At 40.4% G+C, this 12,339-nt stretch overlaps 3 protein-coding genes across 15 annotated transcripts in view; 1 reads left to right on the top strand and 2 right to left on the bottom strand.

Moving 5' to 3' along the window:
* The window catches only part of LOC139939983 (protein phosphatase 1 regulatory subunit 12A-like), an 83,255-nt gene extending 80,270 nt beyond the window's left edge, over positions 1–2,985 (bottom strand). For 6 of the 13 annotated variants that reach the window (XM_071936163.1, XM_071936167.1, XM_071936165.1 and 3 more), the window contains exon 1: positions 2,474–2,984. In XM_071936163.1, the coding sequence (XP_071792264.1) occupies positions 2,474–2,743 (270 nt within the window). In that variant the 5' untranslated portion in view covers positions 2,744–2,984. Of the gene's footprint in view, positions 1–2,473 lie in introns of all 13 variants that reach the window. The other 7 variants (XM_071936160.1, XM_071936161.1, XM_071936166.1 and 4 more) reach the window with 2 other exon arrangements.
* The window catches only part of LOC139939507 (homeobox protein Mohawk-like), a 236,856-nt gene that overhangs the window by 112,243 nt on the left and 112,274 nt on the right, over positions 1–12,339 (bottom strand). The gene's annotated exons all lie outside the window — the stretch shown is intronic.
* LOC139939701 (uncharacterized) overlaps positions 8,004–12,339 on the top strand; it is an 83,951-nt gene continuing 79,615 nt past the window's right edge. Inside the window, exon 1 of the mRNA XM_071935777.1 lies at positions 8,004–8,197. The gene's annotated coding sequence lies outside the window, so the exon portion shown is untranslated. The remainder of the gene's footprint in view (positions 8,198–12,339) is intronic.

Raw genomic sequence — 12,339 nt, 5'->3', positions numbered from 1 at the left:
TGGGAGTTTCTGAAAACTGAAATTTAAACTACAGAAAATCTTGAAATAACTCTTTTTAGTGTACCATGTTGCAACAATCTCAACCTCGTTCCCATGGATGATCGATCTTACTGTTGCCATTTTTGCTAAGTGCTTGCTCACCCATAACGCTAAATTTAAAAGTGCAAATATAGGGTCTATGGCACAATTCAATTATCGAATCACTCGAAGCGCTTGCTCAAGCGTGCTAGCTCACATTTACATGTAACAGATATCAAGTCATAGAGTAACGAGGCCCCTCTCATTTTTTTTGATTCTGTAACATGATTGACAACGATGCAGGTTAGGATGACCGTTTAAATCATAGTTTATTCAAATGGGATTGCGCCAAAATACTTGCATTTTCACACGCACAAAGTCGTACTTAGAACCAATAATTGTCCCAAAAGCACTTGAGAGGTGTTAGTCTCAAAGTAGTCACCTTTTTGGAGGCTAACAGCATTGTTTGTCAGTGCTTTCTTGTCATGGGTTAATGACGAGGATAAATACAGCGCAGCCCATGGTAGCGAGGCTGGTTACCCTAGCTTGCTTTTATGAGTATAAGGCCTTAGAGGGGCACAGCAATTTCCCTCTGGTAAAGGGGCACCTCTATGACTGAGGAAAATGTAAGTTTGTATCGTAGAGTTATATATAAGAACTAGAGGGCGCACTGGCCTATATACGCACCCCAGCATGCGCACAGGCAGCCATTTTCTAAGTTGACAAAACAGCCATCTCACAGTGTGTGTTTGTGCGGCCATTTTGTAAGTTGAACAAACAGCATCACGTGAGCGTTAAATAAATAAAATCTCAAACGTGTATTTCATATTAAACGTGCGTACAGAATGGCGCGCTTGTCATCTTGCGGTCCCGTCGCGTTTGTGCAAGCAGCATCACCAGTGCACCCTCTAGTTCTTATATATAACTCTATGGTTTGTATTGGAACTTTGCAAAGGGCACCACAGCAAAGGCACAGGGCACCACGGCAATTGCTGTGGGTGCCATGGGTTATTTCGAGGACTGGAGTACATAACATGTATTATACACAAATCATCACTGCTGATTGTTATACACATTTGAAGTAAAAGGGACCAAACTAATTCCACTTCCTGAGTTGTATTTCTTGACCTTGATGGATTAAAAGCAAGATGGTGGTTTGAAAGGCTAACCTATGAACTCCGACCCTGGACAACAATGAATTAACCCTGTCAGACACCAACAATTAACACCCTCCCCCCAAAAAAATTAAAAAGTATGGCAAACCAACCGCCACCTCGTTTATAAAAAGATGAGGATATTGCCAACACTGGGTAAATTTGACAAAACGCTATAAAAAATATGGCAGATCGTATAGCGACATCTTTGAGATTTGCATGAGTTGCTTATTGAATAACGTATTAAAATGCAGCAATTTTTTTTTACCAGTACTGCGTAGCCCAGAAGAATTGCTCCCACTTATCAACCAAAACACACAAAATAAATCGTAGGTTATTGCGAACCAGCGTTACATGTAGCACACCAGTTTGGTTTCTCCAACATGCAACTTTGGTAACCAATGGTCGGTATGCTGCATGCAATGCCGGTCTACAATAACCAGCCATGTTTTCAAAAAGCAATTTGTTGAGGATTCTGAATGACGGTAACAATTTGTTGTTCTTTACAATTTTTGGTTGCAGAGTTCACTGAGAATACACAGAACACATCAAGCTTTCTTTTGGCAAGGTCATGTATCAAAACAAAAGCTCTAGGTCATTTAAGTGCATAAATAAAACATGACATTACTGACAGGCAAAAAGTTTTGAATACAACTTACAAGTATAAGACTTTATACATGACCTATCTATATGACTGAGCATAGTCTCCATAGAGAAAGGACAGAAGTTCCTGGAAATGATAGCGGGACAAACCACCACATATCGTATTTATTCAAACCAATTTAATGTTGAGGAAAACCACGGAGGTAGAAAGGTTATTAACTAAAATTTAAAAAAACTAAAACTAAATAAAAAATAAAAGCCCAACCCCTCAAGAAATAAACAATCAATCAAATTCAATCAATCATCCAAAAATCAAAACAGACTTCACTTTATTTTAAGTTTTGATTTCAATTAATTAAAAAAAAACATGCAAGGAATACAGCTCACTAGATTTACAAAACCCTTCATGTCCAAACACTACCCCTTGCCCTTCAATAGTGTACCAACCAGGACCAGATTTTCAAAATACACCAACTATGCACAAACAAATGTACACGAACTGACAGGCGGCCATTTTGAATATTCAAATGAGACAGAGGTCAAGCAATATCTACTTTCCATAACTGTCATACGGAGCAATCATGGACCCTATCACTGCAAATTCCGATCAGACCGCTAATGCATACCTGGGGGAGACCCTTCAGGTAGTCTACCAAGGTCTCACATAGTATTACGCTAAGTTAAGTGCATTTACTTACTTGGTGGAGAGCGGTCAACCCGTCGACATTTGCATAATTTATGTCAGCTCCCTTTGCTAACATTTTCTTCACATCGCTCGTGTCGCCGCTGGCACAAGCCGCTAGAAACACACATCCTTGAGCAAATTTCACTTTTATTCTCTTAGGATCAATGTAATTTTTTTCCTTATCGAGTTCTGAGCCTTTCCAGCGTTGCAATTGTTCATGTCGCCTCATTAACGCCGATTTCGGCCGAGAACCGACGGCAGTATCATCTTCGGTGTCCGCCATCTTTGCTACTCTTCACCTACCCATGATGCAACGCGACACTTCGTCCCAATCACTCAAAAATTTCCTCGGCACGTGGGGTTCTAGTTGCCTGGACAACGGATGACGTAGGCCTTTTATTTTGAGCGTTTCCAGTGACGGCCGTTCCTCCCCGAAGGCTGGCAAAGATTATGAAATTGTATCCACAAACTAGACGTCCAAGTCTCACGGTGTCTACTCGGTAAAAGAGCTAGCAACAACAGATCACGATCAGATCTGCCTGGCCACTGATAGAAAGTCAACCACGACTGTGCGTTTCTCGCCGTCTGCTGTGTACGGATTGGGGTTTGGCATGCCCCCTTACGTCAACAAAAGTTTATGCGCAAAGAACAATAATACACACGAGTATGTGCACTGGGAGACTGCATACCCTCTCGGATTGCATATCTCTGCTGATTAAGTATACGCAATCGATTAAAGTAAATAAAGACAAATAAGAGAAACATAGTTGATTTAGTGACTTATTTATCGAATAGCGATCGATAAATTCATAGTCAGTCAATCGGTTGATTGATTTATTTATTTATTGATTTTAATCATTGATTAAGTAAATAAAGAAAAATAAGAGAAACAGTTAGTTGATTTAGTGACTTATTTATCAAATTGCGATCGATAAATTCATAGTCAGTCAATCGGTTGATTGATTTATTGATTGATTTTAATTATTGATAAGTTGACTTTTTAAATAGATGTAATAAAACAAATTATTGATTGGTTTGTTGATCTGGTGATTGGATGGACGATATTGATTAGTTGGTCGATTATTCGATCAATATTGATCGATTGATCGATTGATTTAATCCATTATTAATGTTTCCTCCATAAGAATTTGAAAAGTATGAAAAATAAATTAAAATATACGCTGCAGCCGTTATTGTTCCCGCCAGAAATTATTAAACTCGATGCAGATGCAAAATAAATGACGTCACTGCAGCAGTAACCAAAAACAGCATCAAACCTCAACATCAAAAGAGACGACTGATTGAATCAAGGCGGCTCGGACTGAGGACCTATTTTTGATGCCGACCGGGCCCCGGCTCTTGGTGTGGTCCGGTTTTTCAAGAGAGGTATTCTGGGCCAGCTCGCGTTCGATTGCTTGCCCTATAAGTAGAACTATCCCCATGAGAGGGTATTCCCTCAGATGACGACGGGCCTGGGGTTATATTTAGATTTCTGTAATAAGTGGTAAGTTCAGGTGTGATGTTTTTACCAGATGTTGCGAGTGAATCCCTCATACACCTTGACACCTGTGATAAAAACCAAGAGAATTTGATATTTTCAGCTGTCTGTGATTAAGCCACGACTGACAGGGTGTAGCCTAGTGGCTACATACTTGTGTTACCTGTGTCTGGGACCAGTGTAAGGCCGACAGTAACCATTTTTAGTTGCATACTTTTTGATATATTATGAATGTATTTATGATAATCTATTTTATTGAGAAAAAAAAGTTTGTGGAAGATTTAATATTGACTGCAGGCTCCTAGGAACGGTTTCCGTAAAATGATGCCGGGGTTGATCACGAGCGAGCTGGAGGCAGCTTAGGACGCTCATTGGAGAACTGGGGGAGGAAGTCCAAGACATAGAAAAGCCTCTCATCCTCATTACCATCGGCCATATTTGGACAGCCCAGTTGGAGAGATACACAGCTGTTCCAGCTACTGTATCAGACACTGATCAGAGCGACGGGGCCTGCCTCCCAATTCCATTCCCATATATAGTGAAGATATTCCGCAGCCTGACGTCATGTCGTAGAGTGTGCGGCCCAACGCAGAGGGCGGGATACCGCAGAGTGGAAGGGCATTTTGCTATAGAGGGCGCTATATCAGTTCGCCGCTCTGCCTGAATCGAGCGACTTCCCGGCTCACGGCCGCCTGTGGCTTATTCAGCAGGCGCAGCGATGAGCAGCAGGGGCTTTTAACTACCCTGCCAGAGCTAAAGCTTGTTTGTAGCTGGATGGATCATCACATGTGATGTGCTGCACTTAATAACACCCTAAGCGATAGCCACAGCCGTGAGCCACAGCCGCCAAATTGGATGTCCTTAATTCAAGGGGGCTCCCGTCTTCAAGCAATCAATTATTTACTGTAATTAATTTAATCGTCACTTTTCCTTCTCAGACCAATGTTATCGTAATTTCTTCCTGCTGATCTCTGTATCTTAATTGGCATTTTTTTTATTTCACCGGCCGTCAAATAATTTGCTCACATTACTTTGATTACCTGTCTTCACAAACCAATGGAGAAAGGAAATTAAAAAATACTGTATATAATCCAAAGAACCTGACATCATCCAATTATTGTGTTTGTGATTCTTGCCGACCCCGTTGTTAATATTAATTAAGAAAAAAGGGCAAGCGCAACTATCCTTACTGATCGGGGCCCAATATCATGGCTCTGCTTACCGTAAGCACAGAATCGGCGCTTACGGAAGCATGGAATTATGTGCTTACGGCAAGCGTATTTCACGGGTTAGCGGCGAATTTGGGCTTCTGCGCGTGCGTACTCCCCGTTACTAGGCATTCTAGGCTTACAAGGCTAGCACAGAAATTCGGCGCTTGCACGTAAGCGGGGAATCGTGATTGTAAGCGCAGAATTCGGCGGGTAAGCAGAGCCATGAAATTGGTCCCTGGTGGTACTTCCATTGTTGTGTAGTCCCGTTTTCTGAAGAAAAAAAACCTGAGGGGTAGTAGGCCTATACCACAGGAGCAAGGAAGACCTTGTGGGGGTCAGCTGTTCTCTGTTGTTATCGTGCGCGGCCCCGTAAGTTTGTGAACACTGGGGCACCATCGCAAGACTGGGTGTGTGCTCATATTATTATTTTTATCCATAAAGACAGTGGACACTATTGGTAATTTTCAAAGACCAGTCTTCTCACCTGCTCTCAACATATGCATAAATTAACAAACCTGTGAAAATTTTAGCTCAATTGGTCGTCGGAGTTGCAAGATAATTATGAAAGAAAAAAAACACCCATGTCACACGATGTTGTGTGCTTTCAGATGCTTGATTTTGAGACCTCAAATTCTAAACTTGAGGTCTCGAAATCAAATTCGTGGAAAAATTACTTCTTTCTCGAAAACTCTGTCACTTCAGAGGGAGCCGTTTCTCACAATGTTTTATACTATCAACAGCTCCCCATTACTCATTACCAAAATGAGGTTTTAGGCTGGTAATTATTTTGAGTAATTACTAATAGCGTCCACTGCCTTTAACTTGCAAATTTAAAGGCGAAGCCGACATGGATCGTATACAAAAAAAAATCGGTCTTCGAAATCAATGATGCTAAATTAAGAAGTGACGATAAAGAAGAATGGATTTTTAAGTCAGTCAAAAACTTGAAGACATTACAATAATAATGGTTTAGTTCACAGTTAATAATTGTTTTCATTTGTGTCCTTGTGTGTGAACGGGAGACGTGGGGGACTTTACGGTTTAGTTATATATTAAAGGAACACGTTGCCTTGGATCGGTCGAGTTGGTTCTTTGAAAAGCGTTTGTATTCATTTGTTATAAAATGCATATGATTAGAAAGATATTTTAAAAGTAGAATATAATGATCCACACATGCATCACTCGAAATTGCACGGTTTTCTTTTTACCTCGTCGACTAACACGATCGGCCATTTACGGGAGTCAGATTTTTGACTCCCATAAATGGCCGACCGTGTTAGTTCGCAAGGTAAAAGGAAAACCACGCAATTTCGAGGCAAATGTGTGTGGATCATTGTATTCTACTTTTAAAACATCTTTCTAACCATATGCATTTTATAACAAACAGTTACAAGCGCTTTTCGAAGACCAACTCGACCGATCCAAGGCAACGTGTTCCTTTAATTGACATCGATCTCCATGACTTCACACGCCTAATAATACTGATGGGAATAACGCCGCGTCCCATCAGGGAATTCTGTCCATCGGAGATTCGGTCCCCCAGTGGTATGAGGAGGATGATTCAAAAGAGGGCGCTTTCAGAAGAAGTTTGTACACAGTTTGCCATATGGAGGGATTCGCTCGTTCCCAGCGCCTGGCTGGAAAGACTGAATCTCCGGGGGGGGGGGGGGGGGGGGCAGAATCTCACGCCACACCTGAAGAACAACTACAAAAAACGAGGGCGCTGTTCTGATTATTGTGAAACGATTTATTGGCAACATTTTTAAGCTGGGTGTAAATAATTTTGTCCACTCTAACTTTCGAGTCAGACGCTTGTCCCGCCGTCGGATCTGAGGGTCAGGATATTTCGGGATCTGTGTCAGCATGACGCAGCATCCAAGTAAAAATTCAATTTTTTTTTAAAACCACTTCCCTCGGGTCAGCTCGACCCAGTGGAATGAAGCAGACCCCCAATTCGATTACTAACATTCATTATTGTTATTCGATACAAGGAACATACCATGATAAAGGTTTATGTGGGCATGGCACCATTTAAAATCCATGTCCTCAATTTATTGCGCTAATAAACAGAAGAGTGCATGCACCACACTTTCGTGACAATGTTTGAAAGCCATGGCTTTGTTTTAGTGACTTGTGAAAACTTGTACTCTAGAGGTTATTGGCGTTCAACCTGGGGCCTCGGGCAGGCACTGAAAAAAGTCCCCCTTTCTAGTTTCTCGTAGACTGGACTCAAGTCCCAATCCCGTGCCATCGCCAGAAAACTATTGGTTTTTTTTTATGCTCTGCATCGAGCGCGCACTGCTTCACGGATTGTTTGCTAGTTGGCGCGATATGCTTAGGGGACCTCTCCCACGAGAACGGGCCTTGAATCAAGTCTAAACCTCTCGTGCCTTTCATATCCAAGATCTGGTTTACTCACTCAGGTATTTTCATAACCGAACTGAGAAAAGAAGTTTAGATGTCAGCATAGTATTTTGAATTTTTGATTTTATTTTAAAGAAAGTGTGAGGCTTTTAAATATTTGTTTGAGAACATTGTGATTAAGCCCATGAATTCACCCCTGCATGCACCAGCCGCACGACCATGGGAAGTGGACGGTTGTTGTTGCGTCCCGGGCAGTACATAGTACGACGATTGACAGTGTCCGCGATAATGCAACCTGAAACTTGCCCGCTAAATAGAAACAGCGCCCTCTGTTGACACACCCAGCCTATTACATTATTAACACGGGGTCTATGATTCACTGGTTCCCGACTTTTCGGCACACAATTTACCCACGATCAACTCCTGTTTACCAGGTTAGTTTAAGGTCATGTTTATAAACTGAACAATGTCTGGCTAGTTTGGTGTGACCAAGGTTGGTTGCGGAAGGGAACAATAAAGTAACAAAATTCAACACAATCAGCTGAGAACAGACTGTCGTCATCAACATGCTTATAGTTTTGGGTCCAGGAGTACAGGCTGTTTCTTTGTTATCCTGGGCCGGTTCGGATATGGATGGGAAATTGTCCATATTTTTGTTGTTGTGGTAAGCCTTGAATTATTTTGTAACACTTTTTGTCAACTAACTACAGTATTGTTGTTTTTAATGTATTAACTATTATTGTTTTGCAGGCCATTTTCACCGTTTCTATTATGATTATGAAGCAGGTGGTATTATAAAAACATATCTTGCTTTATAAATTTGTCTGCACACGACTCCACTGTTTTGGTTGTATTTTATATTTGCATCGTGTTTACATTCAGACAATACAAGTGGTTCTTGATTCTTTTTGATTAAAATTGTTGTAGTTTTCTATTAATTTATCAGTATCACACTTCAATTCAAGGTTATCACGAATAGCAAAATATCGAGAGGGCGTTGTTAAACCCACACAGAGATATTGCCATGCGTGCGTGCGTCGTGAATGCCCCCTCTACTTACCCATAACGCATTGCGGTTCTGAATCGCGATAAACCTCCATCCATGTGTTTCACAGGCTGCGATAATCGTGACGTAACTATTGGTTGGTCCCTGTCTACCTCAATGTTATTGTTAGACCTTGTAATAAGACCAAGAGTTAGAAATATGACGAACCATCAATTAACAGGCTGGATGGATCATGTGTTAAAATTTAACAGCTATTTTTGGCAAAAGTTGCAGTCAGATTATGGAAATGTTTCCCAGGTTAGGGAAAATGTATTTTTCTTGGTAAAGATGTGTTTTGGAGTCTAAAACCACTTGTTTTTAGTTCCTTGTGTCCTTTTAAGGAAGTCGCTTAGCTATTGCTTCGTCTTTCAGATGGGACGTGTTTTGTTATAATAACTATCAATGCACGTAAAAGACTCAGTACACACTTGTCACCAAAAGAAGGGGTTCGTCCCAGTGTGTCTGGCATTGCATTTATCATCAACATAATCTGAAGTCACCTAAAAGAAAGAAGAAGCGACAATTGGAAATTATACAGCCAATGTGAATGCTTTTCCTTTTTAAAAACATTGTCAACACATTCAAGATCAGCCCCATTAGAAATTTAAGATTGTTTGGCCTGCTAAAAATAATTTAAAGATTCACTGTTGTGGTCAGTTACTCCCCCCCCCCTCCCTGTCTTCCATTTTCCATGCAGGGGTAAACTTTTACATTGGACCACGTGCCCCAAGGCCATAAATTCTGTAATCTCAAACAAGTACCTCACTGTGTAGTGTCTTCAACAGAAACATAATTCTATTTCGTGATAAATACCTCAACAGACGCATTAAGATAAACTTTCTTCACAGATGTCTTAGTGCATACCTGTCTCCTTGTGCAATGCATTTGTTAGGACTTGTAATTTTCTTTCATTTTTACATTCTACCAGACAATTCTGGTCGAGTGAACATTTTGAGCTACAAGCCAGGCTATAGTCCTATAGATTTTTCTCCCAAAGTGCCTAGTATCCTTTGGCAGTTGGCAATGTTACTATCTTAAAGGATAGTTTTTTCCATCTCTTTAAACATAACAAGAGTTAAAGGGCAGTACATAATGTAATGTTGCCAGAACATTCACTTTGTTACGGGGGAAGGTCTATATATTTTTGTTTTAATAATAAATTACACATTGATCAATGTGTAAATTATGTAATACTATTGCCAGTGCTTTAGTCATAACAGTTTCAAGATCATAAATGCCAGAGCATGCTGTGTACATGTACACGTTTATGTAGAGGTTTATGCATTTTTACACAGCCAAGCTTGACCGAGAGTGCATGTACATCACCAGGGCAACAGAATTTATTCAACAATGAAAACCAGCAGCACCTTAATTAGGCTTGATTAAGAAGAATTGTACAAACAATTTCACACATCATTTCAAGCTAAAAGTAATGATATTTCATCGAGTAGTAAAGGAACAAACCACCTATTCCCCGTACAATGTAAATTGTTTTGGATAAAAAAAAATTTAAAAAATGGGGGGGGGGGGTTACTATATTGATGGTCTTTGTGTTATATTCTAGGACAGTATGAAAAGGTCAACTCGTCAACATGTGGTACATTGCTATAATAACAATAACAACAAATTCTTTTATAGCCATTTCACAATAATCGTATCAATGCGCTTTACATTAGTGCCCTTGTCATAGGGCCAATAACATCCCTTTGATGTTTCTCAGCTCCCTTTTCATACACAATATCAACCTATACCCCTGGGTGAAGAGAAGCAATTATAGTAAAGTATCTTGCTGAATATAATTCATTTAATTTTCCAGAAAATCGTTTTGTAGATTTGAGGAGAATTGTTATTGAAATAAAATAAGGAAACAAAATTATATGTGATTTTCAGGACAAGCAAACAACAGCTGAATGCCAGTAACAAGCAGTATGCAACAAATTAAAATTTGGTTGGTAATCTTGTTTTTATCAAGGAAGAAATTTCATGCTAAGCAAATTTTTGTGCTTAAAGGCTTTCTGAAATTGGGCCCAGGTCATTGCCTTGGTGCCCTTGAAATGCTATAGTAGAAATTTCCTCAAAGGGTGCCCTTTACCAAGGAGAAAATGCCTTGGTGCCCTTGCCCTTGCAACAGTGAAGCATACAGGCCTTTAAGTACATGTGTGTATAATAAATGATTTAAATTGTTGGTACACCTTTAAATTGTCAGGTAATTACATCACATTAAACTGCTGGTAGTTACAGACATTTTTAATGGTACAATAATAATTGCACTTCACAAACTCAACCCTTGGCATTGACAATAATAATGACTGCCAATCAAAGCAGAGGAACTATTAGCCATTGGGACGTACTCAAGGTAAATACGGCTTGGACAATTTCATTTGCAAATTGCCTCCTCGATTATTTATAATCATCCGGTTTGGAATTAGCAATAAGCCACGCATGTCAGTCTTGACTAGTCTCTGTAGGTTTGTGAATTGATTAAATAAGGTGGGTTTAAAGTAAGACTTTGTGGTTTTTAAGTTAATCTTACTGACATGTAGGTGCTGAAGGTTTAAGTAACAAAACCCTTGGCTTACATGTCATTTGGTTAGTCAGAGTCTAATAGCCTGATTCTTCACAGAGGCAATGGATGCTCCTGGTTTTGCTTAGACTTGTGGACAAGTCTTTAATGTTGGTTGCGAAGAAAGTGTTCTGACTCTCCTCGCTATTCTTGTGACACTGGTGATGTTCTAGCGAGACTACAAGCCCCTGCGAGACTACTGGTCTCGTGCGAGACTACTGGTCTCGCGACTATAGTCTCATTTAACGGAGAGTAGCAGTCCGGGAGCCAGACGCCTGACGCAAGAGCAGTAATCTCGCGAGAGAGAGAGCAGTCTTCAATCACGGAGAGCCTACATTGTATGAGTGTATTACGCTATCACAACATTTAACGACTTGTCCACAAGTCTGTTGTAGGTTTTGCCTTGGTGCCTCTTAAAACGTTCCAATAGAAATTTACAATACAATTTCTTCATAGAAGTGTTCTTCAGGAGAAAACGCCATGGGTCCTTGCCCTTTCAACTTAAAGAATTAAGCATCAGGCATGCATAGGACAGGTGTAATAAACTTGTCCATGAATCAAGCGACTTTGGCTATTCTACTTGGCAGGCATTTCAGCTAGAAATTCATGTTTAAAGGCAGGCATGGCTTCTGGATTACAAATTTTAAATTCAGCATGCTTGGGCCAGACCTCCAAACATTTGTGTCCAGAATGACCCACAGTTTTAAAACAATCCTGGGGTGAGTCCTGGACATTTTGAGCTGAATTGAAGGGGGTGTTTCTTTCATTCAGCCAAATACATCAAAGATGTACTGCACAATGATTAAGTATTTTATCATAGTGAATTAGCATATTACTCAGTACTTTCTATGCAAATTGACATTAAACAGAACATGTGACATACACAAATCAGGATTCAGTGAGACTAGTGCTAAACATACTTGCTGTAATTGCATAAATCCTGGTCCGTTTGATCAGCCCGCTGATATTCTAAATGAGGTTGCGCAACATTGAAATTTGGCAAAAAGGGTAGCCTATTGTCTAGTATTCAAAAAGACATCATAAGACATTCAACATTCCTCAGCAGGCCTGGAATTACACGGAGGCCATGGCCCTGTCTCTGTTGACCCCCCCCCCCCCCCGGTCCTTGCCTCGGTGCCCTTCAAAACTTTCCCATAAATTTAAAGATAGTTCAGTGGTTGCAAAATGAAAATGGCCT

The sequence above is a fragment of the Asterias amurensis genome, chromosome 7, assembly GCF_032118995.1.
Source record: "Asterias amurensis chromosome 7, ASM3211899v1".
NCBI lineage: Eukaryota > Metazoa > Echinodermata > Asteroidea > Forcipulatida > Asteriidae > Asterias > Asterias amurensis.
Note: the sequence above shows the minus strand (reverse complement) of the source record. Positions and strands in the feature narration are given on the sequence as shown.